We start from the raw sequence: 27,220 nt of genomic DNA on the forward strand, positions 1-27,220 counted from the left end.
TATGGCTATTAGTCCAGATACGGTCCTTCCAACGTTAGTATGAGTACGATAATTGATGGATTACCATCCAAGTCGACACCGAATCAGATCTAAGAAGGGTCCTCCAGGTACTTGCCTGGGTAGGTCCTATTCATGTAGCCACCTTGGAGCCGCGATAAGCCGCGCCATGAATGAAACCCTATGTGAGTACCATACGTGGGGCGTAAAGCTGCCCAACGGGATCATCGTGTAGGTCACCAGACTTCCTTCAATTGGCCCGACTGTCGAGTCCTGCATGCGATCCTATAATAAGGCTATCTGTACAGTGGCCCTTGCATGGCAATTATTTTTGTCTGGATAATCTTGGCTCAACTTCACGTTGGTCAGCTTACTACGTAACTATAACTAACTAATAGCAGCATGGACATCCCAGCCCAGGCTGCATATATATCTCATCCACTAAGGGGTGATCCTGTATCAACCTCGGCAAGTCAGATGCTACTCAATCTGCCAGTCTTCAAGAACTAGGGGATCCATTGGCAGTACTCCGAGGAATTTTCATAAAGCACTCTTCATATACCAGATTGGTGTTGCTGCAGTCCCGGACTTTAGTGCCTCCGCTGCGACGCCCCACCGGTCCCCGTTTCGTCATCCTGCATTCCGCTTATCAGCCTCGTGCATAGGATTAGATCCATCAGTCGCTCTACTCCACGGTTCCCATTGAGTATTCAACAACCTTGCAACGCTCGGACGAAGCCCGCAGTCCACTAGCCTTGGTGTCCGCCCCATAGTCGATACTCCCAAGCGCCCCGTGCTCCCGTTAAAACGGCACGGGGTTTTTTCCTCCTGGTTTTTTGGCGGTATCTTCACCCCCCTCCTCCCCTCGTGCATCTGATCGCCGACTCCCGCCCTCGGTACACTTTCACGTCACCGGGGGCCTGTGGGGACCATCGCAAAGCGCCGAAACAACGCATTGCGACCGAACAAGAAATTGCAATCGCACCAGAGGGGGGGGATTAAATTAAGACCAAAGAGGGAAGAAAGTGCTCAGCCTACGACCTGTCACCCCGGTCCAACGCACATTTCTCCCGTGTCCCCTCCACCACCAATTATTTCCAGCTTTCAACGCTCTTTAGGCTCTGATCAAACCGCCTCATCGCCTGCATTGTGCCTGACATTGCTTGCTGTCTCTCGGGGCTTCCAATACTTTGGTAGTGCCGGCGGGCGCGCCTCCCCACCCCGCCTATTCGGTACTATCCCGCATTCCGGGATCTCTGCACAGCCATATGACGGGCGATGCTCGGTGCCATTCCTCACGCGGTCGCCCATTATCTTACCCCCCCTATACCCCAAGGCCGCCGTTCGGGACTTGATAATGGGTCAGGTGATAATGCTGGAGTGCCAGCTCACCTAAGCATGAATTACGCCCCAGATCCAACAAGAACCCGGCCTTTGTTCGCCTCCGCAATTCCTGGTTCGACTTCGGTTTCCTCTGGTCCAGATCCTCCTCCGCGCTGGTCTGGTATGCCGTCGGAAGACGATCAGCGCTTGCACAATGTGGGGGTTGCGGCTCTTGCAGCCGTCTCTCAGTATCCACATGCCGTGAACGAAGAAAGCCATTCATATCTCATGTCTGAGGTTGTGAATGCCGTGAGAGATGTGCCAACCCATTTCTACCGGTCCCAGCCGCAGGTACACCGGTCTTATGGCGACAACTTTCCTACGCAACAAGAGCAGCACTACCCGACTCGCGATGAAGCGGACAGCATGCCCTCAGAAGCTGAGATGACGTCAGGATCGCGAGACTCAGACAGTGATGTGGAAATGGATAGTGTGGTCCAGGACTTAATTGAGCAGACGGCCTCCTGGCACCAAATTGCGACCATCGCAAATCCCCTCGATCATGAGAATAGTCAGAAAGATATGGTAACGGACTACGACCCAGTCTTTGAAGATGACTATACGTCTCCATCCTCCGGACCCGATGATGATTTAGAAGACCTCATCAGGTTCTATCCCGGAGAAGAAGAGTACCTTCGCCAGCGTAGTGCCCCACGGTCTCCCGAGAAGTCCACGCGTGATATCAACCTTGATGAGTTCTACCGTCGCGTGGAATACGGCGTGCCGGATATTAATTTGGGGATCTCTCACATTCCCGACAACATGGTACCACAAGGGAATCATTTCCCAGGCGAGCAGATGCAACCTGCGGCCCAGCACCCTGACGCTATCGTGCATACAACCAGTACGTTTTTCGAGTTTCTTTTGTCTGATATCTGACAAACCTCAAACTAACAAAAATAGTTCATGAGCAAAATCTCACTATTGACGAGTTTATCCAACGATGGATGGACGAATCCACATCGACCTTAGCTCGTTCACAACCGCGTGCGCTCTCCCACTTTCGCCCGCTTTCTAAGATGATTGACTGGGAGCCACCGAAGAGCATTTACCGACCTCGTCGATACAAAGGCCGATCATATGATATCCAGCAGATCCCATGGTCTGACTTGCTCAAAGTCAAGCGCAGCGACGCCAGAGCACTTCGAGATGCTTGGTATACATCCTACCATAACCTCGATTACTCACAAGTCAAGCACGCAGAGCGATTGCCAGATGGCGAGACGTTCTACCGGGCTAAGTCGATGCATACTGCGCACACAGCGTCCGTGGAGCATTTTCAGTTGCGCAATCTTATGTCCGTGCAAGCATGCGATACTGTGAGCTTCTCCAGCCGATCGAGGGTTTACTCATGGACTCCAGCCTTCGACAATATCCGCACTTTGATTGACGTTAGCCGTCCAGATCCAGACGTAGGCTTTCTGAACCCTGTCAAGATTTCCAGCATGAGATCCGCCTATGGACTGACGATTGCCGGCGGGTTTTGTGGGGAATATGTCTTACAAGGTCTAGATGGAGAAGGCTCCGGGGCCAAGGGGTTGGTGGCTCCCGACTACAATGATGGTATCACCAACCATGTGGACATCATTAAGAGTCGTTCCGGAGGATCCGTCACGGGCGTCTTTGCGTCCAATGACAGACATCTTCGCCTCTTGGATTGCGAAACGAATATACTCTTTTCAGACCAGGAGCTGTCTCGTCCAATCAATTGTACTGCAACCTCTCCGGATAGCCGCCTGCGAGTGGTGATTGGGGATTCCCCGGAGGCATGGATCATCGAAGCGGACACTGGACGCCCTGTTCACCCACTCCGTGGACACCGTGATTATGGCTTTGCTTGTGCTTGGTCCCCAGATATGCGCCATATCGCAACGAGCAACCAAGATAAAACGGTCATCATCTGGGATTCTCGTACCTGGCGTGCTCTAGAGACTATTGATTCCGACGTCGCCGGGTACCGCTCCCTTCGCTACTCACCCGTTGGCGGCGGACCTCGAACGCTCTTGTGCTGCGAGCCTGCAGATCGTATTTCGATCATCGATGCTCAGCTCTACCAAAGCCGCCAGGTCCACGACTTCTTCGGAGAGATAGGCGGTGCAGACTATTCGCCGGATGGCGGGTCCATCTGGGTTGCGAATACCGATCCTCACTTCGGTGGATTCATGCGATATGAACGTCAGCAATGGGGCAGTTCGTTTGGTTTGACCGACCTTCCAAACGAATGGTTGCGCGAAGCTGATCTTGATCTTGATGATCGTTGCACGATGAGTGCCAAAGAAAGGCGGCAGCGTTTTCTGCGTAACCTTTCAGATGACGAGCATGATCAATTCCTCCTCTGAGCTACACGGTCCTATTTCTCGACCATCTCTGGGTATAACTCTGAATTATATGTTGATATGTATTTTGTTTTCTTTTCTTCTTTTTTTTTCTACCCCTTCCCCCTCTGCATTCAATACCCTGGGTTCTTTTTGACTTTCTGGAGTTGTCGGTTGTCTGCACTATTATTACCATAGAGTGCGTCGCATAGCGAATTGATTCGAATCTACTAGATCCCCTTCAAGCCACCGGTTCAGCCTAGAATGCCCAAAGAATTTTATTCGCAGAATTCACCCGCCATCGCATTTGCATCTCCACCGCCCCCAAGCTTGACCCTTCCACTGGCAGTTGGGCTGCACAGCTACGTCACCGCATCTCACGGCTGAACGATCTACAATACCTTTTGGTCGAGCCAGCAGCCAGCAACCCCCAATCCCCGCCGCCATAAGCAAGTCTAGAATCCAAAATACCCCCCCTAAGATCTACAGAGGATGAAGTAGCAGAAAGCGAATCGAATCTGGATCGGCTCCACCGCCCGGCCACATCGAGGCAAATCACGAGGCTATGTAGACTACTAAGTAGATCGCGTAAACAACCACCCCGCACCCCCTCCATCAAGCCAAACCTCCCCTCTCCTCCACCTTTCTCCATCCTCCTCATCGTCATCCATCACCATCCCATCATGTCTAACCAAGACTACTACAACAACGCTCCCCAGGAGTACCGCGATACTCGCTACACCGGGCCCGACAGCTACAGCGGCGGCGACGACTTCAGCTCCGCCGCCCACCACGCCTCCGAGCACCACTCCTCCGAGGACCGTAGCTTCTTCGACAATGCCCTGGGCTTCCTGCAGGAGCGCAAGGGCCAGTTCTCGCAGCCCGACAATGTGCAGGTCGACGAGAGCCACGCTTTGAACGCCCACCAGGCGCTGTATGGTGGGGGTGGTGAGGGGCAGACGCACGACTCGGGCTCCGTGGGCGCGGGCGCAGCAGTCGAGGCGCTGAAGATGTTCACGTCGGGCGGGAGCAGTGATGGGGGCTTTGATAAGAACAAGCTTATTGGGCTTGCTATGGCTCAGGCTGGAAAGCTGTGGGATGAGAAGCAGGGTAGCGGTGCTAACATGGTCAGTTTCCTCCTTTCTGCTCGAATGCCAATTTATTTTATTGTTCTTTTCCTTTTCGCTTCAGATGTGGAAGGGATCCGTTACTGACGGTGTTTAGTCGGGCGACAAGCAATCCGCTATCAACAATGCTGCTGAGACCGCGCTGAAGATGTACCTGAAGGGTGGCGGTGGCGTAAGTGGAACCGGTGGTCCTTCTGACCTGCTGAGCCTGGCGAGCAAGTTCTTTTAAGAGGGCCAGCGGTCCTGCGATTCTTGCTTACGAATACCACGGACTGGCGTGGATACATGATCCAGAATGAATGCAAATAAATGCGTGGGCAATATGTATTGAAAACTCGACCTTTTCTACCGTAGAGCGTATGAACAACGCTGGAAGTCAAAAAGGAACCAAAAAAGTGGGAAAGTAAGAAAATCAACAAGAGATCCCGCTCGCCAATGCCCAGACTGTAATGACCTCCATCATCAACACCTGAATGCACGCGCATGGGGTCTCTCTAACAGGGATAAAACACAAAAAAAGACACGGCCAACTTTGTGGATGAAGCGGGAAAGAATAGGAAAAATGAATAATAGAGCCCAACGCTAAGCGCAGAAAAAAAAAAAGGCGATGCAACACCTGCGATCGACTATGCTTCAAGATATCTACCAGTCGTCGTCGTCATCGTGGTTCCCCTGCATCGCGCTCTGCCGAGCACGCAATGCTTCAGCCAGGCCACCTGCCAGGCTGGCGTTGGAGGCGCTGCTGGGGGTCCCACGTCCACTTGCCCCGGACGAATCGTTCGAGTTCATACTGACCGCACTATCACGGGGCGCCGGTGGAGGCGCAGGCTTACGGCCAGCCATGTTGGGGCGCTTTGCTGGCGGTGCTGGCGGTGCAGGCTTGGCCTTGGCTTTCGCGGCCGCGGCGACCCCAGCGCCATTTGCCACAGGGCTGGGTGTAGCACGAGGAGCGGTTGGGGGAGGTGGGGGAGGGGTGGGTTTTGGAGCGGCTGCGACCTGCTCCTCGAGGTAGGCCTCAGGGGTCCAGCCTTGGGTGGAGGTTGTCATGTTCATGCAAAGCCACCATCCTGTGTAAATGTTAGGACAACAAGAGAAAAGGTGGGGAAAAGGAAAATGCAGGGTTCGACGATGAGAGAGAAAATACATACCATTTGCCTCCTTCGAGACAATCTGCACAATCTCACCGGTGCGGATGTCCAGCTCGTTCGAGCGATCACTGGTGAAATCATAGAGAACCTTGGCGGTTGGCACGGAGGGTTTCTTAGCGGCAGGCGGTGCGGCAGGAGGTGGTGGAGGGGGAGCTCTGGTCGAGCTGGTCGACGCGGTCGACTCATTGCGAGAGTGAGACGCAGCTGCGGCAGCAACTTGAGGAACGATTCGGGGTGCGGGAGCTGGCTTGGGGGTCGGAGTGGACTGTGGTAACGGCTGCGCAGCTGGAGGAGGTCTGCGAGCTGCAGCCGAAAGCTTCGAGGGGCCACCACCCGGACCGCCAGGTCGCAACAATTTGCCTGTTGTCACAGGTCGGGCGGCGACCTGCTTAGGGCGAGGAGTAGGTTTGGAAACAGAGCTTGCCGGCTCTCCACCGTGGGTGTGAATTGTGCTACTCTTGTAGCTGTCAACATTGCCTGCACCAGGATCCTTGACTACCTTCACGATAGCCAGCTTGCCAGGCTTCTTGTTGTATTCAATAGCATCGCCGATCTTGAGATTGAGAGAGCCGCGCAACGCGGTGTTCAGATGAGTGAAGAACTCCGTCTTGAAAACACAGTTCAACAACGGGTCGGGCTCCTGAGCACCAACAACCAGCGAAAACCAATCATCTCGGAGATTAGATGTGCTGACAGTTTTCACAGCTCCAATTGGGATGGTGCGCTCGGAAGAAATCACAAGTTGGTTGTTAACAATTTCTTGGGCCACAATGTAGATATTCCGGTTGCTGAGGACGAGAATCCGAGGGGCAGGCTTGCTAGATCGACCGAACTTGGAAACAAGAACCTCCGCACGGCAGGAGAATAGTATATCTTCGGAGCTACTAATAGCGGCGCCTTTGCGAATCATCTCACCAGGACCGCCGCTGTTAGCAACACCCAGGTAATCACCTAGGAAGCGACGAGATCCGAGAAGACTCATCCTGCGACGTTCCTTGCGTCCCTTGAGAAGTTGATGGCCTGAGTCTCTGACCTTGATCAATTCCAATCCGCCATTCATGCGGCGCCAGAACCGTTGAATTCGAATAGCGCATTCGATGCGGTACCGAAGATAATTTCGCCAAGCTCGTTGGATCCGGATAGCCATGTTGTGCCAGTATCGGTCTCGCATGGCTTCAAGAGCGAAGAGGGTTTCGGGTGTCTTGACGAAAACCTTGGTGATACCCATCTGGTACTCCTCTGCTGGGATACTGGTATCCTTCAGGATTTGCCTTGCACCAGACTCGGAGTCCCCAGTCCATGTGTAGTCACCAGCATATGAAGTCTTGGGGGACAGGAGGTAGAAACGCTCAACGAACTTGTCGAATGTTTGACGGTAGGCAAAACCCGCACGACGGATACGCACGTTCTCTTGGAGACCGAGATATTTGATCTGGTGGAGCACGTTGCCCTCGTTGTATTCCTTCGGGGCCTTGTTGTCGTTGGGTTTGATGGTTCGGATGTATGACGGCTGGGCCTTCATGAGCGTTGCAACAAGATCGTTCGCAGAAGCCTTGATCTTGTCACTGGCAGTGGGTGGCCGGCGCTTGTCATCTTGGTTGACTTGCTGGGGGAAGAGGGTGTGCACGAATTGATTACTACTGGAAGAAGCCAAGTTCAGCAGGTCCTTGAGCAGTTGGTCCTTATTCTTGTCTGTCATTCCCTCAACCGCGTAGCTGACATCACCGGCGTAGTGCTTGATGATGAACTGGCCTTGGCGACCTTCGAAATTAGGATTTTGGGCAAGGAAATTCAAACGGCCAACAAATGTGGTATCAGCTGCTCCGGAATCGGCGTGGGCAGTGGCACATGCATCATTAAGCGCAGCAAAGACTCCTGGCGGGCGTTTGTCCTCAATCAAGGAGCACACGACCTTGTTGTCGAAGTACTTGATCGGCGTCCATTGAATTTGTTCGCGCGCATACTCGTCCTGCTCGGCCTTGAGGGTGAGCTGGATAAAAATCTGTTGGAGCTTCTCGTTGACGTAGTTGATGCAAAGTTGTTCGAAGGAATTTTTCTCAAAAATCTCGAACCCGTAAATATCCAGGATACCGATGGAGTTGGTGATAGCTGAGCGGGCTGTGAGAGACTGGTTGACACGCTCAACAATCCAATCGAACAGATTGAAGTAAATGGCCTTTGCTAAGGCATCACGGACAGCAGATGCCTGCACAGTATTAAGGGGAACTTCGTAAACAGATCCTCTGCGGCCGCCTCGGGAAGTCTCCATCAAACGAATTGTCATGGCCTTGTTCACTTGGGTAGCATCCACCTCCAGCAAATATGCTACAAAGTCCACGACTGACTGGTCGGTGATAGCTGCATTCCCACTGTCATCCTCCGAAAACTGGATGTTACCAATCCAAAGGATTGCCGCTAGCATCCGGAAAACATTATCTTGCTCTGGCTCAGTCATACCAATCACTCGCATCGCATTCAGTGTATCTTGGAATTCGGCCACGTCGTCAACTCCCGGGACATCATAACATTTTGAACGGCTGGTGTAGAGGTAGGTGTTTGGCTGCTGGATACCGAAGCTGTCCCGGTATTTCTGGGGGGCGCCCTTGGCGAACTGGTAAAAGATGTGGAAGTTCCGCTCGTTCATGATCTGGCCCACTACCCGTGATTTCTCCAATAGATAGTTCGTAATGTTGGCACCTACCGGCTCGCCGTTGGCATTGAATTCGAGCTCCAAGTACTTTCCGAAACGAGAGGAATTGTTGTTTCTCAATGTTTTTGCGTTACCGAACGACTCAAGTAAAGGATTCGTGGCCAGCACCATGTCCTTGGTTTGCTGAATTGACGAGTCACTGCCTCCTGAAACACTTGCGATGTATTGCATGATTCGCTTCGCAGCTTCCGTCTTTCCGGCACCGGATTCTCCTGAAATAATGACACATTGGTTGTCTTTGTAGGATTTCATGTTATAGTATGCTGACTCCGCCACGCCAAAGACATGGGGGGGGACTTCGAGTCGGTTCTTGCCGCGGTAGGAATCGAGGACGGCATCGGTGTAGATACCCACTAGAAGACATACATGTTAGCCGTCGAGACACTTTCTAGCAGTTCGGCATTCATTCGACGTACAGTCTTGGAATGGATTGACTGAGACCAACACATGGCCGATATAGGTCTAGTGAGATCGAATTAGCCCGTGCCCTCCGGAGCGCGCGGCGCACGCTCCCCGCCAACATGCAGGTCTCCTTACATAAATTTCACCATGTTGAAAGCGCAACTTCAGGTTCTCATTGATCGCCTCGTTCGAGATCTTGCTGAGCAATGTCAAGTCCGAGACGCCGATCTCCTTCTTCTTGGTGCTCTCGAACATGGCCTTCTTGATCTGAGGCTTGCCGGACTGGCGACCATCGCCAACGTCTGCGACCGCTTTGGAGCGACCAAACCGGCTCTTCTTTTCCCCTCCAGCGGGGCGTCGTGATTGACCCTGAGCAACCGCAACCGCGGGGTCAGTCGGAGTCTCCGCGTTCGCGATAAGAGGCAGTTCGGGCTTACCATGATGTGTCAAACTCCCGGAGACGCTGCACCTGGCAAGGGGAGTGACGGAGAATGAATACCAAAGGTAATTGTAGAGAGGAAGGGAGGGTAAGATTCAATGTACAGAGAACCTCTTGGAAACGAGGGCGGGTTACGTACACAGTGCCCATCCGGCCCCGGCAATCAACCAGACTGCGCCACAGCAGGGTCTGGTTCCGCTGCTGCCTCAGGGGCGATTACGAGTCTCCATTTCCAGTACGAGTACAGTATTGTCTGCATATACTTTGAAGAACTCGAGTACCAGTTCTCCAGATGTGGAATTCTCCAATTACCCTCTTATTACTCTGTATTCCGGCATCGATGCTTACTTGCTTTTCTCCTCGAATATTAACCAGCCACAGCTCCAGTGGCTCGAGCGGGTCAAGAATAGCAGGCCTACGTCATTGGGCATTCGGGCCAACACAAATCCAGACTTTGGAGGCGCCTAATGGCATGCGTGGAGCCGAACTAGACTGTTATGATTCTTGGCCAGGCCAGTACTCGTAAGCGCTTCTAGATCTCGTCCCGCAGATCTTTTTGAAACTGCAGCCAAGTATTGATCACCCCACATGATGGTCAAAGTAGAGAAGAATAGATGAAATGGCGGGTTTGCAACATCGTCAAAGGCATTGGTGGCAAATGGAATTGGCTTGATTGCTGCCTTAAATAGAGATGATTGCTGTGCGATTATGGAAGGGGGACTTGATCTATGCATGTTGTATGTACAATGATATATGCCAGTGGCGATAGGAGAAAGGAGATGGAGAGAAAAATGCAGAAGAGGAGAGGGTATCGACGCCAAATTCAAACGGGACTGGAGATGAACTGGTGCAAATCCACAAATCCTGGACAATATCAAAAATCATATTGTAGGTCAGGGGATGAAGCAAATCGCAAATTGAGGCCAAGTTATCAGGTTGGCTATCAATGCCCATGCTCAATCATGAGCTTCTGCTTTCCACAGGCTTGGCCTCTTTAGTATTGGGGGACTCTGATTGCCCATCTGGCTTCTTATCGGCAACTGTCTTCGGATCTACCGAAGAGGTCGGACTAGCGGACTGACTGCTCTTCAGAGCATCTTGGCCAAATGGGAGATAAGATGCAATTGAAGACCACCAGCTCTGTTCCACCACGGCTGCCTTCGGCTCTGATTGTGTTTCCCACACTCGCGGGGGAGGATTCGCAAGGTCGGCTTGGCTTGTTCATCGTGCTTGCTTTTCAGCGCAAGCAGCTCCTTTTCCAGAGCAACGAGGGCCTCCCGCGTGGCCCGCTCAGATTCTTCCAACTCTATAAGACGATCCTCCACGCCCTCTCTGCGAGTGCTCTCCTTCCGGCGAGACCGCATTGATTCGAACACGATCAGGCCGCCTGCGACCAAGAAAAGGAAAGTTTCACTGAGGAAGTTCGCGCCGGACTCGATTGCTTTTGACTCGGACAAGGGTCGGATACGGTATTTATGGGGCTTCGCAGCCTCTTCTGCGGCCGCCTTAGCTTTGGCAAGCGCTTGTTCCTCGGCCTTGGTGTCTGCTTCCGTCTTCACTGTTGGGGATGTAGGGATGTGTTTCTTGGCTTCCGCTGCGGCTGCCGCCTGGCGCTGGGATGCGTTGGTGTCTCGGATGTTTCCTAGCCGGAGGCGCATATCGAATCGATGGAGTGCTTGTGCCATTGACACGCACACTTTGCGGAACCCTTCATGGTCTCGGGCCTGGGCTTTTATTTGGTTCTGCAGCGCGGTTAGTCAAAGAAGCTGGTTGTGGTCCTGTCTCACGTACGGCAATCGGTTTTGAAAGGGTTCTGATCACAAGCGAGGAGATCTTCAACGTTAAAGACATTTTGTGGCGTCAGTCAGCTAGAAGCTTAACCTCGAACCTCATGCCCCGGCGATTATGACTGCACTGCCCCCACGCTCTGATTACCTAGGCAGGCTTAGCGTGTGTTTAGTCAGCGGCTCCGAGCGCTCCAGGGCTGAGCTGGGCAGCTGCAGCCCAGGTACCTGCCAAGCCCGTTGATGTCTAGCAGAAATTAACTACCTATTCCTTGCTATGACAAGCGGGTTCTACTCTTTTCGAAGGTGTAATCTCTGCGTCTCTGGTTTCATGCTCTACGGCCTTAAATTATCAGGCATACCGGCCAGTATAACCTATATTTATCGCCCTGATAGATTCGTTATGTGCTTCCTGTAATTCTTCATACTACTAGTGGTAACAGCACTCACGCAATTACTCAAGCTGGCAGTCAACTTGAACAGACGACCATTCCAAGATTCTATATTAGCCCTACTTACTACTTACTACTGGTAGCGACAGGTAGAATGTGAAGATCTCAATTGATGGAAGTTAACAACAAGTACTAGTTGTACTTGCAGAGGTCCATGGGCGCAGGGTCTTCGAAAGCGGGTTCTGCTGCAGGTGGGTAGCGATGCCAACGCTGCCCCCATACTTGAACAGGATCAGAGTCAACACATAATCAAAATAATGACATGTCTCAAACAGGCATGTCAATTTCTAGGGAGGAACAAGATCCCTGTCGCCGTTAGTAATTCCGTTGTACTGAAGTCCAGCCGCCAAAAAAATTTCTGAGAACTTGCGCAAAATCCACAGGCGGGAGAGATGCCAAGATATATAGTTACTATTGCACGGAGGTACGCACACAGGGCGACAGGCCAAATCCAAGCAGCAGACCACAAAAGCGATAATTCTCGAGGAACAAGGCTCTAGGTAAACCCAAATGGAAGCTTCTTGTTCATAATGAGAGAAATTGTCTTGAATTATGTCCCATATACAGCGCAAACCTCGCCGGAAGCCAACTCACGTGATGTTGACATAGCAAAATCCACTGTTTATCGATTTCCGGATTGGGAAAACTATTATGGCCCGCCTTCTGCACTTCGGCTTCAATCTTCCCCCACTCCATCTGTCGGTCGGGTGCGTCCTATTCTTGGTCGGAGATCTGTACAGTTTTTGATTCTTTAGCGATTTGCATTCGTGTGAGTTATTGCGCGTATTGAACCTCCCCGACTCGACTCCTTTTCGAATCTCCGGGTTGCCGAACAGGTGGAGCTTTGCAAGCCCGCCGAGCTGACTTCGGATGATCGCAGGGATACCAATCTTGCTCGAACTTGATACCCTCTATTGCTTCAGAAACCTAATCTTCTTACGACCTTTACGCTTGCGATTTGTTTTCAGAGTTCAACGGCACAAGACATATTACAGCGACCTAATCCTGTGTCGTCAACAGCGCCAAAATTCGACCACAGGAACTTCACAATGGAGCCCTTGTCCCCGCGGTCGACAAATCAGTTGATTAAGCCCAAGTCAATCATGGATCGGAAAGTTGTCGATAGCAAACCCGCCGCCGCTGCTGGTCAGAAGGCCTCGAGTTCTAAGAACCATGCCGACCCACCACCGGCTTTAGTGCCAGAGCCAGAAGATGGCGGGGAAAGATATTCCATTGGGGGATTCTTAGGGAAAGGCGGCTTTGCTGTTTGTTATGAAGGAACATTAGCGAGGAACGGTCGCGTGTATGCGATGAAAGTCGTGCGATCGCAAATGCCACAGAAGAAGATGGAAGAGAAGGTAACCGGATTTGTTCCCTTCCATACGATCAGATAGAAACGGCATACTGACACTGTACAGTTTCGGACAGAGTTACAAATACACTCGAAAATGCGACACCCATTCATCGTCCAATTCTACCGTGCATTCGCATTCGAGCAAAGCACATACGTTGTTCTAGAGCTCTGTCCGAATGGCTCAGTGATGGATATGGTCCGCAAACGTCGATTTCTGACGCTTCCAGAAGTGCGTCGGTTTATGATTCAACTGTGCGCCGCAGTGAAATACCTACACAAGCGGTTCGTTGCGCATCGCGATCTGAAAATGGGCAACCTCTTCCTCGATCAGGATATGAACATCAAAGTTGGAGACTTTGGGCTGGCAGCTATGATCTTGTCTGATAAGGATGCAAAAAGGCGGAATACGTTGTGTGGAACGCCAAACTATATCGCCCCAGAAGTTCTGGATAAGAGCAAGGGGGGCCACACCCAGAAGGTTGACATCTGGTCACTTGGTGTTATATGGTAAGACGATCGCACCGCCCATGGGACCCCTATCTAATACCTTTTCAAACAGCTTTGCCATGTTGACGGGCTATCCACCATTTCAATCAAAAACCCAAGAAGAAATCTATCGCAAAGTACGGAGTTTGACATACGTGTGGCCTAAGGATACGGAAAATTTTAACTTTATCCCCGAAGAGGCGAAGGACTTGGTCAGTGCTTGCTTGAACCTGGTAGACGAAGAACGGCCCGACCCTGATGACATCGTTGAGCATCCCTTTTTCAATATGTATGATGGCTGCATTCCTCGTCAACTGGATCCGGCGTGTCGCTACAATAAACCATTATGGTTGAAAGACCAAGCGCCAAGAGGCGATAGCATGGTCAGCGGATACGGTTTAGATTCCGATGAGAAACTCCGCGCCTATGTCCTCCAAGTTGACGATCCCAGCCAGCGATATCACTCATGCAAAGCCGCCTTCTACTCCCTGTGCGGTGTTGGGAAAAAGCCAGATGGCACTGCTCGCAAGTCCGTTGGTCGCAACTGTTCCAAGTCTGCGTACTCTGAGTGCGAGACCGAGGACGCCAGAGGTCTTCGACCTGTTGTCCCATTACCTATGGACTTTGTCTACCGTTGGCCTCACGACATTGATGGAGACTGGTGCCTGGTGGAAAATAGCCGGAAATCGATTCGTACAGAGGAATCTGCAATGGAGAGCAGTGTTCTATCGAGAAGCAGCGTCACGTCAGTTCGTACAAACACACTTGCTGCATCGCGAACCAATGCAGCCCTCGTCGCGGCTCAACAACGCAGGTTGGAGGGTCAGAGCCACGCCGCCACCTTGCGAGCACGCCCAGGAGGAGGATCTGTTCGAGGAATGCCGGGCACAGCCGAGCCGAAATCGCCCGTCCGAGGGCATCAGGATATGAGGGAGCAAGGACTCGCACCACCTACGATCGGTGACGCACCTTCCGGAGGTCTTGCTGAGCGTCCGATTCGAACAAGAAGAATGGCATCCAGCTCTCAGGCCCCAACCGTTCGAGAAATGGAGAACAGGGTCGCTCCCCAACTCAACAAATCTACAAGTATGCCATCCGGTCTCACTATAGGCAAGACCCGGTCTCAATCTCGTAGACTGGAAGCCGCCAGCCAAGCGCCTCGCCTCCCGTCAGTTGCTGCATCTGAACCGAAAGTTGCACCATCCGCTGAAGAACGCCGGATTGCTGGTCGAAACACGTCTCTGCGGTCGACGTCTCGACCTGATCTCAAGATTGCTGCAGATCACGCAGAGCGACCCAGGAGCAGTGCATTAGAGGAACCGCCGAGATCAGCAATGGCTTCATCGATGACCCAAGGCATCAGTCGTTCAAACAGTAAGGGAGCGTCAAGCAAGGCGCGCTCGAGTCTCGGACTCAGCCCTCTTTTCCACCATGAGGATCTCTGTGAGCTACTACCGGGGACCTCTCTAACGGAGGTGAACACTGATATACGTTTGATGTTATCGAACCTTCTCAACCATTCCTCCTCGCGCCGGAGGAACGGGCCCCGGAAACAACCCCATGCCTATGTCATTAAATGGGTGGATTATACAAACCGATACGGTATCGGGTACGTCTTGGATGATGGCAGCGTGGGGTGTGTCTTCAAGGGCGAGAATGGTCAGCCGGCTACCAGTGTTGTTGTCAGAGATGGCGAGAAGCATATTCGTCGCAAGGCGCGCAGTGTTGATACTCCCGAGGAGAAGGGGATTCCTTATTCCGAGGCTGACTACTTGATTCCTCGCAACGGCAGCCCAGTAGAGTTCTACGAGAATGACGATGATAGCACGTTGGGATGTCGTGGCATTCGACGAGGCTACATATCACCATCCTTATTCGATGCGAGGACTTCCAAGGCCATGAGACTTCGCGTGAACGCTGGCTCAGAGACGGAAAGATCAGATAGCGAAAAGATTAAGCGAGTCAAGTTGGTCGATCAATTCGGAAAATACATGATTGGCTCGCTCGGCCGCCATGGCGACGAGGGAGTAAATGACGAGGAGCTGTCCGCTCACACAAGTGGTCAGTTCATTAAATTTTACCAGCGTCTTGGTAATGTTGGCATCTGGGGCTTTGGTGACGGTGCTTTTCAATTTAATTTTCCTGATCATACCAAGCTCGTCATTGCCCCTGGCCGCACTCGCAGCTCCTCGCCATGGATTGACTTCTACCATCTCTCGCCATCGGCCGCTCGCTACTTTGCAGCTAAAGGCAAGATGCACCCTTCTGGCTTTGATACTCGTGCCGTTGCATCTGACGAAGCCTCTACCTTCTTGAGCATTGCCAATGGGGAGTCGCTAAGCTCTATTGAGGACCGCATCCGGGACATCTTGGATGCAAACTCTTTTGTACAGAAAATCAGCTTTATCAAGGATGTCTTCAAAGTGTGGATGAAACATGGGCGGCTCGGTGGCCGCCCTTCCAGTCTCTCTGCTCCGGGAGAGGATTCCTCTACTCCCGAGATGTTCTGGCAAGGTACGCAAGAGCGGGCACAGCCTGGGGCTCATGGCACAAAGTACGTGTGGGTCACCGTTGGAGCCCCTGGCGGAGATGGCGAGTATCGATCCGTTATGTTGAAGGAGACAGATAAGGAAAGGCGGACCGGCCAGAGAAGCGGCGGGGAGTTGATCTCGACAAGGAGATGGATATGTTGAAGGAAAGGTTGAGAGTAATGGGTCGGGAATAATCTACTTTTCTTCTGATGTTGAGATTTAATCTTATGATGCTACGACTTTGTTTTTTTTTTTTCGTTCGGTTCTCATTTGTCTGGAGTCAGGAATTCTGGCGTTTGATAATCCTTGCTTGAAATAACTATACCTACATTCGAGACTTTTACGTGCTATCGAAGAATACCTTGTTCCAGTAATCTTTTTCTGTGCAATCATCCCTGCATGCTATTCGGTCAGTTAAACACGGAAAAAGCCTGAGACCAACTTGGCATTCTCTATCCTTAACAGTACTGCCTGACGGTTGCTGGGCTGCATCGTGTTCTATGACTGGGTGATTAGATCTTCATTCCGGCTCCCCTTCTGCTCCCCTTCTGCTTTCGGCTCTCGCTCTACCTGTTCACTTTGTGTGCCTTGGTTGGATACTATCACACCACGACGCAACTTGGAGTACTGGTTTCCCGGCCTCAGGAATACAGTCTGCATCGACAGAAGAAATAAGGCTATGGCTAACTGGAGGGACTATAAAGCTTGGGAGTAATGCGCCGCTCCGGCGCGCCACTAATACGCTGAGGAACTTGAATCTAAAATTTATGCCTGAGCACCATTATTAACCCGAGAAGAATTTTGAGCAGCTAATACTAGTTGCAACACAAGCTCTCATTTGCACGAAATCTTGCAATGGTCTCCTATCTACTAGTAGTCCCTGACAACGAATGACCTCGTCATCAGGGTCTTTTAAGATATGTATACAACCATGTTTTCAAGGTAATCCTAACAAATTCGCAACGAAATAGTAGAATTAAGCTTACCCCTGAGACATTATTGACTGATATTTAGACTCCAGTTCACCTGCACATATGTCTCAAGAGTGAACTAGCCGTTATTCTTCAGATTGGCAGAGCCCCGTCAGTTGTTACGGTGTCATCGAAAAGAAGACGCATGGAGTAATTTGGGTCGGTCTGTGGTCCCAATAGGTTGAATATCAGGAACCAGAAGCTTTGAGTGATGAGAAGCCTCCGAAGTATCAATCTGGTCGAGTGCAAGAGTCAACGTTCTTGTTATAAACCCAAGTAACCCAAGGAAGCACGTCAATGGCCCGGGAAATGACGAAGCTTCCCCTCATTCAAACCCTCCGCAACCAACATCAGCGAACTAAATTTTTGATATATTTTATTTTGACTTGAACAATTTTCTGCTGGAACCCATTATGTCAATTAAATCTGTGGCTGTCGTTGGGGCCGGGGCCTCAGGTGCCATTACCGCCGCGGCTCTAGTCGCGGAAAAATATTACGATCGGATTCGAGTGTTTGAGAGACGAGAGACAGCAGGTGGAACATGGTACAGCTATCGTCAAGGTCCTAAATAAACACTGGCTAATCTCAGCACCTTGAAAGGATATTTGATGCCGATCCTGGTCCTTTATTCGATCTAATGCCGGGCAAGAAGCCACCAGATGTCGACCCCCCGTTGGAATTGCCCAAGTCACTCCCTGCCACGACTAGTCCGTCCTCAAAGCAACGCTATGAGCTGACCCCGATATACGAAGGCTTGACGTTCGTTGCCCATGATACCCGGAAGGAGAATGGAAGGAGCTGAGAATTATGTAGAACCAACGTACCTGATATTGCGATGGCTTTCTCCAGGAGCGCTTTGCTTATGGGCCTTTTGTTCCTCACTGGGTTCCGAAACAATACATCGAAGGATATTTCCCCAGACATGGAGCAGACACAGCTCTTGTCACCCGTACTACTGTTGAAGATATCTCGAAGTTGCAGAATAAAGGACACCAGCACCTACCGAGGTGGCAGCTTACATTGAGGCGGTTCAACCCGAGCATCCATCAGGATGAATGGTGGAATGAAGAATTCGACGCTGTCGTCCTAGCAAACGGACACTACTCTGTTCCATTTGTGAGTCTTGTATTATATTCCCCTCCCAGAGATATTTGTTGATACTTGGGTGGCCGCAATAAGCTGATTAAGATTTAACATTAGGTTCCCAAGGTCGAAGGCCTTGAAGAATACATGAAAAGATACCCAGGAAGAGTCATTCACTCTAAACAATTCAGGAGCCCTTCCAATTATGAGGACAAAAAGGTAATAGTGATTGGCAATTCTGCATCAGGAAAGGATATTTCAACCTTCCTGAACGGTCATGTCGCCTATCCGCTTTATCAGTCTCGCAAGTCTCCAAGTCGGTGGGACGGGGATGAGCCCCCCTCTGGAATCTCTTGGAAGCCGATAATCACAAAATACCATCAATCAGGCGAGATTGAATTTGCAGATGGATCCATTCTTGCAGACGTGGATAATGTCATTTACTGCACCGGCTATCACCCTTCGTTCCCCTTCTGGAACACTGGCAACAATGGCAGACCCATTTATAGCTACGAAGAAGGTCGGATAAACGGGAGCTATCTCCACACGTTCGTCCGGAATTTTCATACACTTGCGATCATCGGAATACCGCGGGTTCTGACATTTCGTTCGATGGAGTACCAGGCTATAGCCGTCGCCCGGGTATGGGCTGGCCGAAACTCCGTACCATTACCACCCGATGAAGAGCAAGCCAAATGGGAGAGTGATAGATGGGATCTTGTTAAGCGGGAAAATCGGAAGTTTCATGATATAACGTGGGACAATGGCGAAACTCATGATTATCTGCAAGCATTGTACAACATAGCGGGTCTGCCACAGCTTTATGGTGCTGGAAGATATCCGCCCGTTCTGAACGATGAGACGAGATGGGCCATAAATCATCTCAAAAAATATCCAGAGCCGAAAAAGAACGAGGAACACGGTGGTTTCATCCTTGTTGATAGAGCTCAGAAAGATTCTCTCCACTTCATTTGAGAAATGCAGCTTGATTACATCTGACTACTACTTGTAGAAGGTTGGAATTCCACATGAGCACCCTGGCGGGCCCCGGGGCCCCTGGGCCCCGGGGGCCCAGTCCAGGCTTAGTCACAGTTGCCTCCCCCGCTCCCAGATGGGTTTTATTGGCGCCCGCCATTCCCAAATTTTACATCTACAGTGATTCGACCTGCTGAGCAACATGGCCATTTAACCACCTTAGACTTATCAAGAGCCAGCTGCATACATCTCATATTGCCTAATATGGACGAGGCAGTCCACACTATACTCCCTGATCCAGGTCTGAATGAGTCCTTCAATGGGGCTCCGCCGCTTTTCGAGGACAATGCATTTTTGTCGCCAGGGACATTTTCAAGCGTCGATGACTATGCTGCAAACCCGAGGTTTTTGGAACTACAAGAAGAACTCCGCTGTGTGCTATTTAGTGCAGTTTCGAGTCTAGAACCAAATGAATACTCCCCCGCCCTCTCAGATCCACTGGACGGATCCTCATCACGGACGCGGCAGAGCCTTGACTTCACACGTGTCGCTCTTCCGAAAGTACGGTTGATATATTATCTCAAGAACTGGATTAGCGAGTGTGCGCCTTACTTAGACAAGTTCGATGAATGCCGGAACTTCGGCGTCAATATCCCCATATTGTCACAGCGATTCCCAGCTCTCCTCTATGCAATGCTTGCCTTTTCCGCCCGCCAGACGGAAAGGAAGTGCCGTCTCGACAAAGCTTATGATAGCTTAGAGCTCTACCAAGAATCCATTCGTCTTCTAGCACCATGCCTGCAAGCGAGAGACCCAAACGTCCTCGTCCCAGTGTGCATTCTCGCCGTGATGGAGCTGATGTCCGTTAGCCCGCGCGACTGGCGCCGGCATGTGGAAGGCTGCGCAGCCTTGTTCGACTCTTTTAACGTGAATGGGCTCTCAGGTGGACATCTTCAGGCCGTATTCTGGTGCTACGCTCGCATGGAGCTGTGCGGCGCAATAATTTCCAACGGCGCGGAAAGTACCGTTCTCCCGCTCTCAAAATGGGTGCCGGCTCTGCCCGTCCCCGCGGGGCCCGAAGAGCGCGAGTCACTCATCAGAGACCTGTTTTACGAAAAAAGCTGCGACTCGCCGGATATGCATGCTAACTGGGCTGTGTACCTGTGTGCGAAGACTTGTGATCTCGCTTGTCGGCAAACGCGGCATATGGAACTTGGAGAGATGGCGGAGGACCCTCGCCCCTTTGTGGAGCAGTGGACTGTGTTATGGGATGAGCTTCAGTTTTGGCTTGAGAAGAGACCTGCTGCTATGTTGCCTATCAAAACTACAGGGCTTGGAGGTGGGTTGATCTTTCCTGAGATATTGTTTGCCCACTGGGCTGCTATCTCTGGGAATCAGCTGTACCATGCAGCCTGTATCATGATGCTCGATATGAAGCCGCCTGAAAAGGTTCTGCCGTTGTCTAAGCCATGCTACTCTTCTATCTGGCACGCAAGGCGGGTCTGTGGCATCTCTCTCACAAATCCACATAGCGGCAACTTGATCAATGCGATTCAACCGCTTTATATCGCGGGGAAACTCTTGAGTCACCACAGTGAACATATTGAAGTCGCTAGATTGTTCAAGACGGTTGAAGAGACTACAGGATGGGGCGCTCTTTGGAGGCTGAGAGATCTTGAGCGTGCCTGGGGCTATGAGCCAGGAGACATCCTCTCGGCGATCTGAAATTCTCACTGGCACATTTGATTGAAAAATGTGCAACAATTGATCATACAATAATGAATATGAATTCTGATTACGACAGTTCATCTGGAGGTCTCATCAAATCCAGAACGAGAGATCAGTGAAGATAATCCAGATCAGCGCAAGTCTTGGGATACTGCAAAGAGTGCTTGATGCGCTGTTTCAACCTGTCCTCGTCAACCTGGAAAACGAAGTTGACTTCTCTAATCCCATCGGGTGCCAATGCCTTCTGATAAACGTGGATGTTGCCATAGTTGGGGCTTCCGTATGAGGTGTCGACGTCGAGGAACACTGGCGCGCATTATTAGCCTTTAACCAAGGAGGAAAGAGAGAACCACTCACCAGAAGTCTGGTTGATGGCGAGCGATGGCTCAACCATCAATGCTGCCGCGGTTTCATCCCAGAATGGGAAGGAAAGGTCATAGTAGTCATGAAAGAGCTTCGAGTACGGGTTTGGGACACTCAGGACCTCATCGGCGAACTCCTGACTGGGGAAAACTTGGTTTGCAACATTTCCTGCAATGGTGATGTTTGGGAAATCGGCAGTAAGAGCGATCTTCGAGGCCTCAGGGTCGATCATCAAGTTGATCTACTCTTATATTAGCACCAAGCACACAAAACGAAAGTCAGCTCCAGAAATAATCTTACATCGGATTGAAGATCAGCAAGTAAGATACTTCCAGTAGCCTGCAGCATATTCAGGTCCACATAACCCCCCCATAATAACCAGGTCTTTCGCTAGCGAGGCAAACTGCGGATCCATCCGCACAGCGAGGGCCACATTGGTCAAAGAACCGGCGGAGTAAATCGAGACTTGACCTGGGTATTTGTGAACCATCTCCACCATGAAATTTGCCGCAGAAGTCGAATTTCTGGGCCGGCCCTTGGGGAATCCTTCTTTGAAAGCCGCTTTCACAATCCGATTGGGGTCGCCGGAAGTTGGGTCATTGCCTTGCGCCTCATATGTCTGATTCTCTGGAGCAAATGCCCCCTCCCAGGCCAGCTTGCCATGAATGGTTTCCCAAGCTTGGAATCTCAATGGGGTGTTAATCAGTGGCCAAGTCGCGCCGGAGTATACAGGGATGCAGCTCAGATTGCCTGCTTCGAGTGTCGCTACCGCATGCAACGCCGCTTGCGGCTGCCACGAATTTGCAGTGTCTGAGTGGATTAGTATTAAAACAAAAGACCGAATAGAAACGACCTTGACATACCAGACGCAAGGCCGAGGACTTTGACGCCACCATCCAAAGCAACTAGGTACGGGACGAATCCTGCCGTGTACCAATCATTGTCCATAATAGCATAATGCGTCTCAGATTGCTCATCTGGCTGTGCAAGGCTCCCAGTGGCCAGGGGAAGTAGAGAGCCACAGATCAGCGACAGGGAGACAGGCCAATACATGGTGGGTAGTCTCATGTCCAGACGAATGAAAAAAACTACCACCTCTGCGGCACCTGCAATGCTCCTCCTTTTTTATATCCTATTACTGATCTGCTCCTCTAACACCGATTGAGTCCCATATTCCGAGAATCAGCCGACAATTGGATGGTATCAATCGACCATGGACGTTGAACCCCCAGTAAAAACCCCACAACCCCAGAAATTCCCCCGCATCAATTTAACGAAGCAGGCGAAACAATGCCTCTGACTCCCCAAAACAGAAATCTTTTATGTCAGGATCCGCCAGATCCTGCCCGGTTAATCTCGCCCACGAGACTGTCAGTCAATTTAAAAGGCTGGGCGAGCAAAAATTTCTGCGACTAAGAGGGACTAAAAGCCGCCGAATTAGTGAAGAAAACCAGAGGGGGGCCCGCCCCGGAACCCTAAAGTGCATGCGTAGCCTACGGAGTCCATTTTGGGACATTCTCCTCTCCACATTTTTACCCCGAATTCCCCGGAGCCTGTTGGTCGGCAGACCGAGCCCGGGGAAAAGACGGTAGCTGCTCTGCTTGAAAATAGAGTTACCTCGTGAATACAATCTATAAATAATGTCACAACCCCATGGGTTCTCCAGTTTTTTCTCTACATCAAATTCCAAAAGACACCTGAGGCAACTGGCTTTGCGCAATAGGGGTAGCAAGATTTAGCAGGCTCTTTTCATCATGGCAGAGCTCAAAGCTATCGATCTGGAGGCTGCTCCGCAGGTGCAGATCGCCAAACAATCCATGTGGAGGTCGATTGCTCAAAATCCAAAGGTCTTAGCTATTGCCTTTTTTGCCTCGTGAGTGTCTCCTTCAAATATCCCTTGGACGCGTGCTGACTCTTCTTAGCTTCGGTGGTTTTGAGTATGGCTACCAACAGGGTGTACTTGGCCAATCTCTCGTGATGACCCGGTTCAAAGAGAATTTCCCGTCGGTCGTTGCATCTTCAACAGCAACCGGATGGCTTACATCAATTCTCCAACTTGGGGGTGTGCTGGGCTCGCTTAGTGCTGGTATCTTGGGAGAGATCATTTCACGGAAGTACACCATGTTCCTCGCTTGCTGCTGGGTTATCTTGGGAAGTTACCTCTATATCGGCGCGACGAATGGCAACCCTGCGCTTCTCTACGCGGGTCGCTTTTTCACCGGCATCGGAGTTGGTCTCTTCTCCGGCGTCGGGCCTCTGTACAATGCGGAGCTTGCGGTTTCTGAAATGCGTGGGCTCTTGGTTTCCTTCTACCAGTTCGCTACCATTCTGGGTATGATGATCTCTTTCTGGGTGGGGTACGGTAGCAACAACATCGGGGGCTATGGCGAGGCTCAGTCAGATATGGCTTGGCGTCTGCCCTCGATTATCCAAGGCATCCCAGCAGTCTGCTTGGCGTGCGGTATTTGGTTTATGCCTTTCTCGCCTCGTTGGTTGGTGAAGCAGGGCCGTGATGAGGAGGCTCTCTCCACTCTGTCTTGGATGAGAAAACTGCCGGCGGGTCATGACCTTGTTCAGATCGAGTACCTTGAGATCAAGGCCGAGGCGAAGTTCGAAGAGCGGGCTTTTGCCAAAGCCTCTCCCAAGCTGGCGGATCGCGAGCGCAATAGCATGTTCATGAAGCAGATTGCGCAGTATGCCAACTGCTTCCGTACCATGGATAACTTCAAGCGGGTCGCCACTGCGTGGCTTGTCATGTTCTTCCAGCAATGGAGCGGTGTGGATGCTATCATCTATTACGCATCCAACGTTTTCCAAAGCCTTGGTTTGACCAGTGGTACTGTTGCTCTTTTGGCCACCGGCGTTACGGGTATTGTGTTTCTTGTAGGCACCATCCCCGCGATGCTCGTTATTGATAAATTTGGTCGAAAGCCTTTGATCCTTGGTGGATCCACCTTGATGTGTGTTTGCATGGTCATTGTTGGAGTTATTGTGGCCAAGTTCCAACACGACTGGCCGGGGCATGTTGCAGCCGGCTGGAGTGCTGTTGGTAAGTGACTCTGTAACGAGCGATGATGTGAGCAAATTACTAACGCTGTCGCTCTAGCTCTAATTTGGCTCTATATCGCTACATTTGGAGCCACATGGGGACCCGTCAGCTGGACGTTGATCTCAGAGATTTTCCCTCTTTCGATCCGGGCTAAGGGAGCTTCGATTGGTGCTTTCAGCAACTGGATTAACAATTTTGCCATCGCATTCTTCGTTCCGCCGATGTTAGCCAACTGGCAATGGGGCACCTATATCTTCTTCGCGGCTTTCCTAGCAGTTGGTATTGTTTGGGTGTGGTTCTTTGTGCCCGAAACTAAGAATGCGTCTCTCGAGGAAATGGATCGGGTTTTCAACAGCCATAGCGGTGAGCAGGATGCGGAGATGTTGCGCGATGCTCAGCGCGAGGTTGGCTTAACTCGGCTTCTTGAACGCATGGGACATGGTGACCGGGAAGTGGAAAAGAAAGAGGATTCTCAATATATCGAGGCTCTATAATTTCGTGGCGATTTGTCTTTAAGCAGATTATGAAGTAATGAATATGCTCTAGGCTCTCAGCCTCGGATTTCCGTGATCACTGGTTTCTACTAGATCTAGGACTCAGGTAGTGCAGCTTATAACGAGGTAAACAAATTTAATACTTTCGACCTCCGACAGCAAAAGCCGGTAATAATGTGATACCAATCCTCTATCCTCTTGTCACTTTAAGTAGAGGCTGAGATGCAACTAGAACCCAGAGAGCACAGTTGGTCGGCGGTGCCAGAAGCTGACCTGATTCTACCACGAAGTTGCTGTCAGGACGATCAAGTAGGATCAGAATCCCACCCGCTTCTTGCTAGAGGCGGAAGGTACTTGCTCGACATCCCGCATGAAGAACTTGATGAAACTTGATCGTGGATCTCGAGGTGAGCAAACGATTAGACCACAAAAACCAGGAAAAGGATGAAAAAAAGCGGGCCAGTCCGCTCTTCTCATCCGGCTGCCTCTTTTTGGCGTCGCCCCACAGTCACCATCCCCGGAGCCTCGGTCACCTCTGATCAACACATTTTGGGCGGGTTGGAGCCTCCGATTCGAGATTCTCTGGCCTTGTGTCTTTGCAGTCCTAAAACATGCCCAGAAAGCCTACGCCTGCTGAGAAACAGAGGGTCAGAACGGGCTGTCTTACCTGCCGCAAGAGGCGAAGGAAATGTAAGAACGCAAATTTCGGCATGTGGCACTGAGGTTAACATGAAGATATACAGGCGATGAGCAGAAGCCGCGATGTGCCAATTGTGAAGTCAAAGGATTCACTTGCAAGTATGCATGTGTACAATTCGTGCCGCCTGCCTCTACAAACGCATTACCAAGTCGTTATAGCTCCATCACTGTATGCGTCTGAAAATTTTGCTCGGATTAACCCCTGCTGATATCAACACGCTCTAGTTCATCGATGAATCGCCAGTAACGCATTCGTCGAACAAAAATAAGTCGAAGCAAAGGGAGCCCACCCCAGAGGGAAACGAGAGGGTGGGGTCTACTCCATCCGTCCAAACCACCTTTGGGGACTTCGGACCAAATAAAGAGCTTCCACTGCCTGATTTCGGCCAGAAACTTGTGAGCTATACGCCGGCTGAGCCGAGGCTGGTACGCAGACCAGCAGCAGTAAATGCGAGCTATGAAACAGACCTGCTTAGGCACTTTCGTTATCATGTAGGTCCCTGGATCGACCTTGGTGACACCAGCTGCGCCCTCACAGGGCAAGTCCTACTACAATCCCGATCAAATCGAGCCTTACAAGCTACAATACTAGCATTCTCAGCAGGACAACGATCCCTCATCTCCCTCAATCACAATCAAGATATTGATGGACTTCTACGCTTCCGAAAGGAGGCAGAGGAGAGTCTCTCCATGCAGCCTCATCTGGTGAGACACACAGGAGGCATGCTATTGCTTTTACAAGAAATACTCCCTTCGGGTCTATATACATGGAAAAATACCGTTGCTTTTTGGGTAAATCAGGCAGACAGGCTTCAGCCAACTGACATGTCCCAGGAATTGGGCGACTCGCTGTTCTGGCTCACTTTAAGGATTGGTAAGTACCCGGACTAAGGGAACACCACCCTCTCCTTGATGTATCATTCTGATCAAACGAAATACCAGACCTGGCAGCATCAATAGCCGTAGAGCAAGCGCCCATCATGCCCTTTAGCTCTTTCGTGCAGCGCGATGGCTCGCCAGTTCACTCCCACCAAAACATCTCAACGACAAACTCAGTGAAGCATGCCTATCGCCACATACTGTGTCTTCTCGCCCATGCCCTATCCCTTCTATATGGGGTATCAGACGTGACGCCTCCGGACCTTGCAGTGCAGTGGACGTATCTATGGACCGACTGCCAAAAGTGGTACAACGAGCGCCCGACAGATACCCAGCAAATCGTGGACTTCCGGGGTAGCGAAGCAGATCAAATTGACCCGGACCACAATTCATCATTTCCTATCTTGATTTATACAACCCCTATGGCGCTGGCCGCCAATGTTGTATATCACACTATGTCACTCTTACTCTTGACACACAAACCACGTCTCTTGAAATCTCTACCAGGCCCACGCTGCTTCACGTCTCACATATGGCATGCCCAGTCGATTGCTGGAATCGCCACCAGTAATGACTCTCCATATCAATGGGATCCAATTATGGTCTCCAGTATTCTACTGATCGCGAGAGACATGACCCATGAGTCACAACAACTGAGTTTAATGGGGCGACTTCAGAAAATATCGGCGGTGACGGGGATCAACCTAGTGGATGAAATGCGTATGCTGCAGCGCACTTGGGACGTTGCTCGGTGCGAAGAGCTCGAAGGCGAAGAAATGATTTGATACTTTGATGACAGTCGATTTGCTTCAACCAAGATAACTCTTCTAGTCTATGTATCTATCCAACAT

General features: G+C 51.1%; 10 protein-coding genes across 10 annotated transcripts; 7 read left to right on the forward strand and 3 right to left on the reverse strand.

Annotated features, from left to right (window-relative positions):
• Window positions 1-1,395: 1,395 nt before the first annotated feature.
• N7468_005817 (WD40 repeat domain-containing protein) lies at window positions 1,396-3,719 on the forward strand (the record flags this gene model as incomplete). Its single annotated transcript, XM_058475113.1, has 2 exons — window positions 1,396-2,224; window positions 2,284-3,719. The coding sequence occupies 2 exons, from the start codon at window positions 1,396-1,398 to the stop codon at window positions 3,717-3,719; spliced, it is 2,265 nt and encodes a 754-aa protein (XP_058330853.1).
• A 659-nt stretch (window positions 3,720-4,378) lies between these two features.
• Window positions 4,379-5,051, forward strand: N7468_005818 (uncharacterized protein; the record flags this gene model as incomplete). Its single annotated transcript, XM_058475114.1, has 2 exons — window positions 4,379-4,822; window positions 4,920-5,051. The coding sequence occupies 2 exons, from the start codon at window positions 4,379-4,381 to the stop codon at window positions 5,049-5,051; spliced, it is 576 nt and encodes a 191-aa protein (XP_058330854.1).
• A 413-nt stretch (window positions 5,052-5,464) lies between these two features.
• Window positions 5,465-9,522, reverse strand: N7468_005819 (class I myosin myoA; the record flags this gene model as incomplete). Its single annotated transcript, XM_058475115.1, has 5 exons — window positions 5,465-5,889; window positions 5,971-9,033; window positions 9,097-9,142; window positions 9,218-9,451; window positions 9,520-9,522. The coding sequence occupies 5 exons, from the start codon at window positions 9,520-9,522 to the stop codon at window positions 5,465-5,467; spliced, it is 3,771 nt and encodes a 1,256-aa protein (XP_058330855.1).
• Window positions 9,523-10,609: 1,087 nt separating this feature from the next.
• On the reverse strand, window positions 10,610-11,372 carry N7468_005820 (OPA3 family protein; the record flags this gene model as incomplete). The annotated part of the gene is made up of 2 exons (XM_058475116.1): window positions 10,610-11,263; window positions 11,313-11,372. 2 exons carry the CDS (start codon window positions 11,370-11,372, stop codon window positions 10,610-10,612), a joined length of 714 nt encoding a protein of 237 aa, XP_058330856.1.
• Window positions 11,373-12,806: 1,434 nt separating this feature from the next.
• Window positions 12,807-16,290, forward strand: N7468_005821 (PLK family serine/threonine-protein kinase; the record flags this gene model as incomplete). Its single annotated transcript, XM_058475117.1, has 3 exons — window positions 12,807-13,115; window positions 13,176-13,618; window positions 13,671-16,290. 3 exons carry the CDS (start codon window positions 12,807-12,809, stop codon window positions 16,288-16,290), a joined length of 3,372 nt encoding a protein of 1,123 aa, XP_058330857.1.
• A 1,446-nt stretch (window positions 16,291-17,736) lies between these two features.
• N7468_005822 (dimethylaniline monooxygenase (N-oxide forming)) lies at window positions 17,737-19,157 on the forward strand (the record flags this gene model as incomplete). Its single annotated transcript, XM_058475118.1, has 3 exons — window positions 17,737-17,862; window positions 17,949-18,215; window positions 18,300-19,157. 3 exons carry the CDS (start codon window positions 17,737-17,739, stop codon window positions 19,155-19,157), a joined length of 1,251 nt encoding a protein of 416 aa, XP_058330858.1.
• A 264-nt stretch (window positions 19,158-19,421) lies between these two features.
• N7468_005823 (putative C6 transcription factor) lies at window positions 19,422-20,882 on the forward strand (the record flags this gene model as incomplete). The annotated part of the gene is made up of 1 exon (XM_058475119.1): window positions 19,422-20,882. One exon carries the CDS (start codon window positions 19,422-19,424, stop codon window positions 20,880-20,882), a length of 1,461 nt encoding a protein of 486 aa, XP_058330859.1.
• Window positions 20,883-20,997: 115 nt separating this feature from the next.
• Window positions 20,998-22,301, reverse strand: N7468_005824 (uncharacterized protein; the record flags this gene model as incomplete). Its single annotated transcript, XM_058475120.1, has 5 exons — window positions 20,998-21,191; window positions 21,243-21,489; window positions 21,549-21,587; window positions 21,628-22,058; window positions 22,112-22,301. The coding sequence occupies 5 exons, from the start codon at window positions 22,299-22,301 to the stop codon at window positions 20,998-21,000; spliced, it is 1,101 nt and encodes a 366-aa protein (XP_058330860.1).
• Window positions 22,302-23,002: 701 nt separating this feature from the next.
• Window positions 23,003-24,791, forward strand: N7468_005825 (sugar porter family MFS transporter; the record flags this gene model as incomplete). The annotated part of the gene is made up of 3 exons (XM_058475121.1): window positions 23,003-23,121; window positions 23,171-24,297; window positions 24,355-24,791. The coding sequence occupies 3 exons, from the start codon at window positions 23,003-23,005 to the stop codon at window positions 24,789-24,791; spliced, it is 1,683 nt and encodes a 560-aa protein (XP_058330861.1).
• Window positions 24,792-25,402: 611 nt separating this feature from the next.
• On the forward strand, window positions 25,403-27,154 carry N7468_005826 (Zn(II)2Cys6 transcription factor domain-containing protein; the record flags this gene model as incomplete). The annotated part of the gene is made up of 7 exons (XM_058475122.1): window positions 25,403-25,481; window positions 25,535-25,659; window positions 25,716-25,916; window positions 25,967-25,982; window positions 26,029-26,195; window positions 26,325-26,364; window positions 26,433-27,154. 7 exons carry the CDS (start codon window positions 25,403-25,405, stop codon window positions 27,152-27,154), a joined length of 1,350 nt encoding a protein of 449 aa, XP_058330862.1.
• Between the last annotated feature and the right edge of the window lie 66 nt (window positions 27,155-27,220).

Source organism: Penicillium chermesinum (assembly GCF_028974085.1).
Source record: "Penicillium chermesinum strain IBT 19713 chromosome Unknown utg000004l:1.0-3345178.0:1.0-3348027.0, whole genome shotgun sequence".
NCBI classification, from domain to species: Eukaryota; Fungi; Ascomycota; class Eurotiomycetes; order Eurotiales; family Aspergillaceae; genus Penicillium; species Penicillium chermesinum.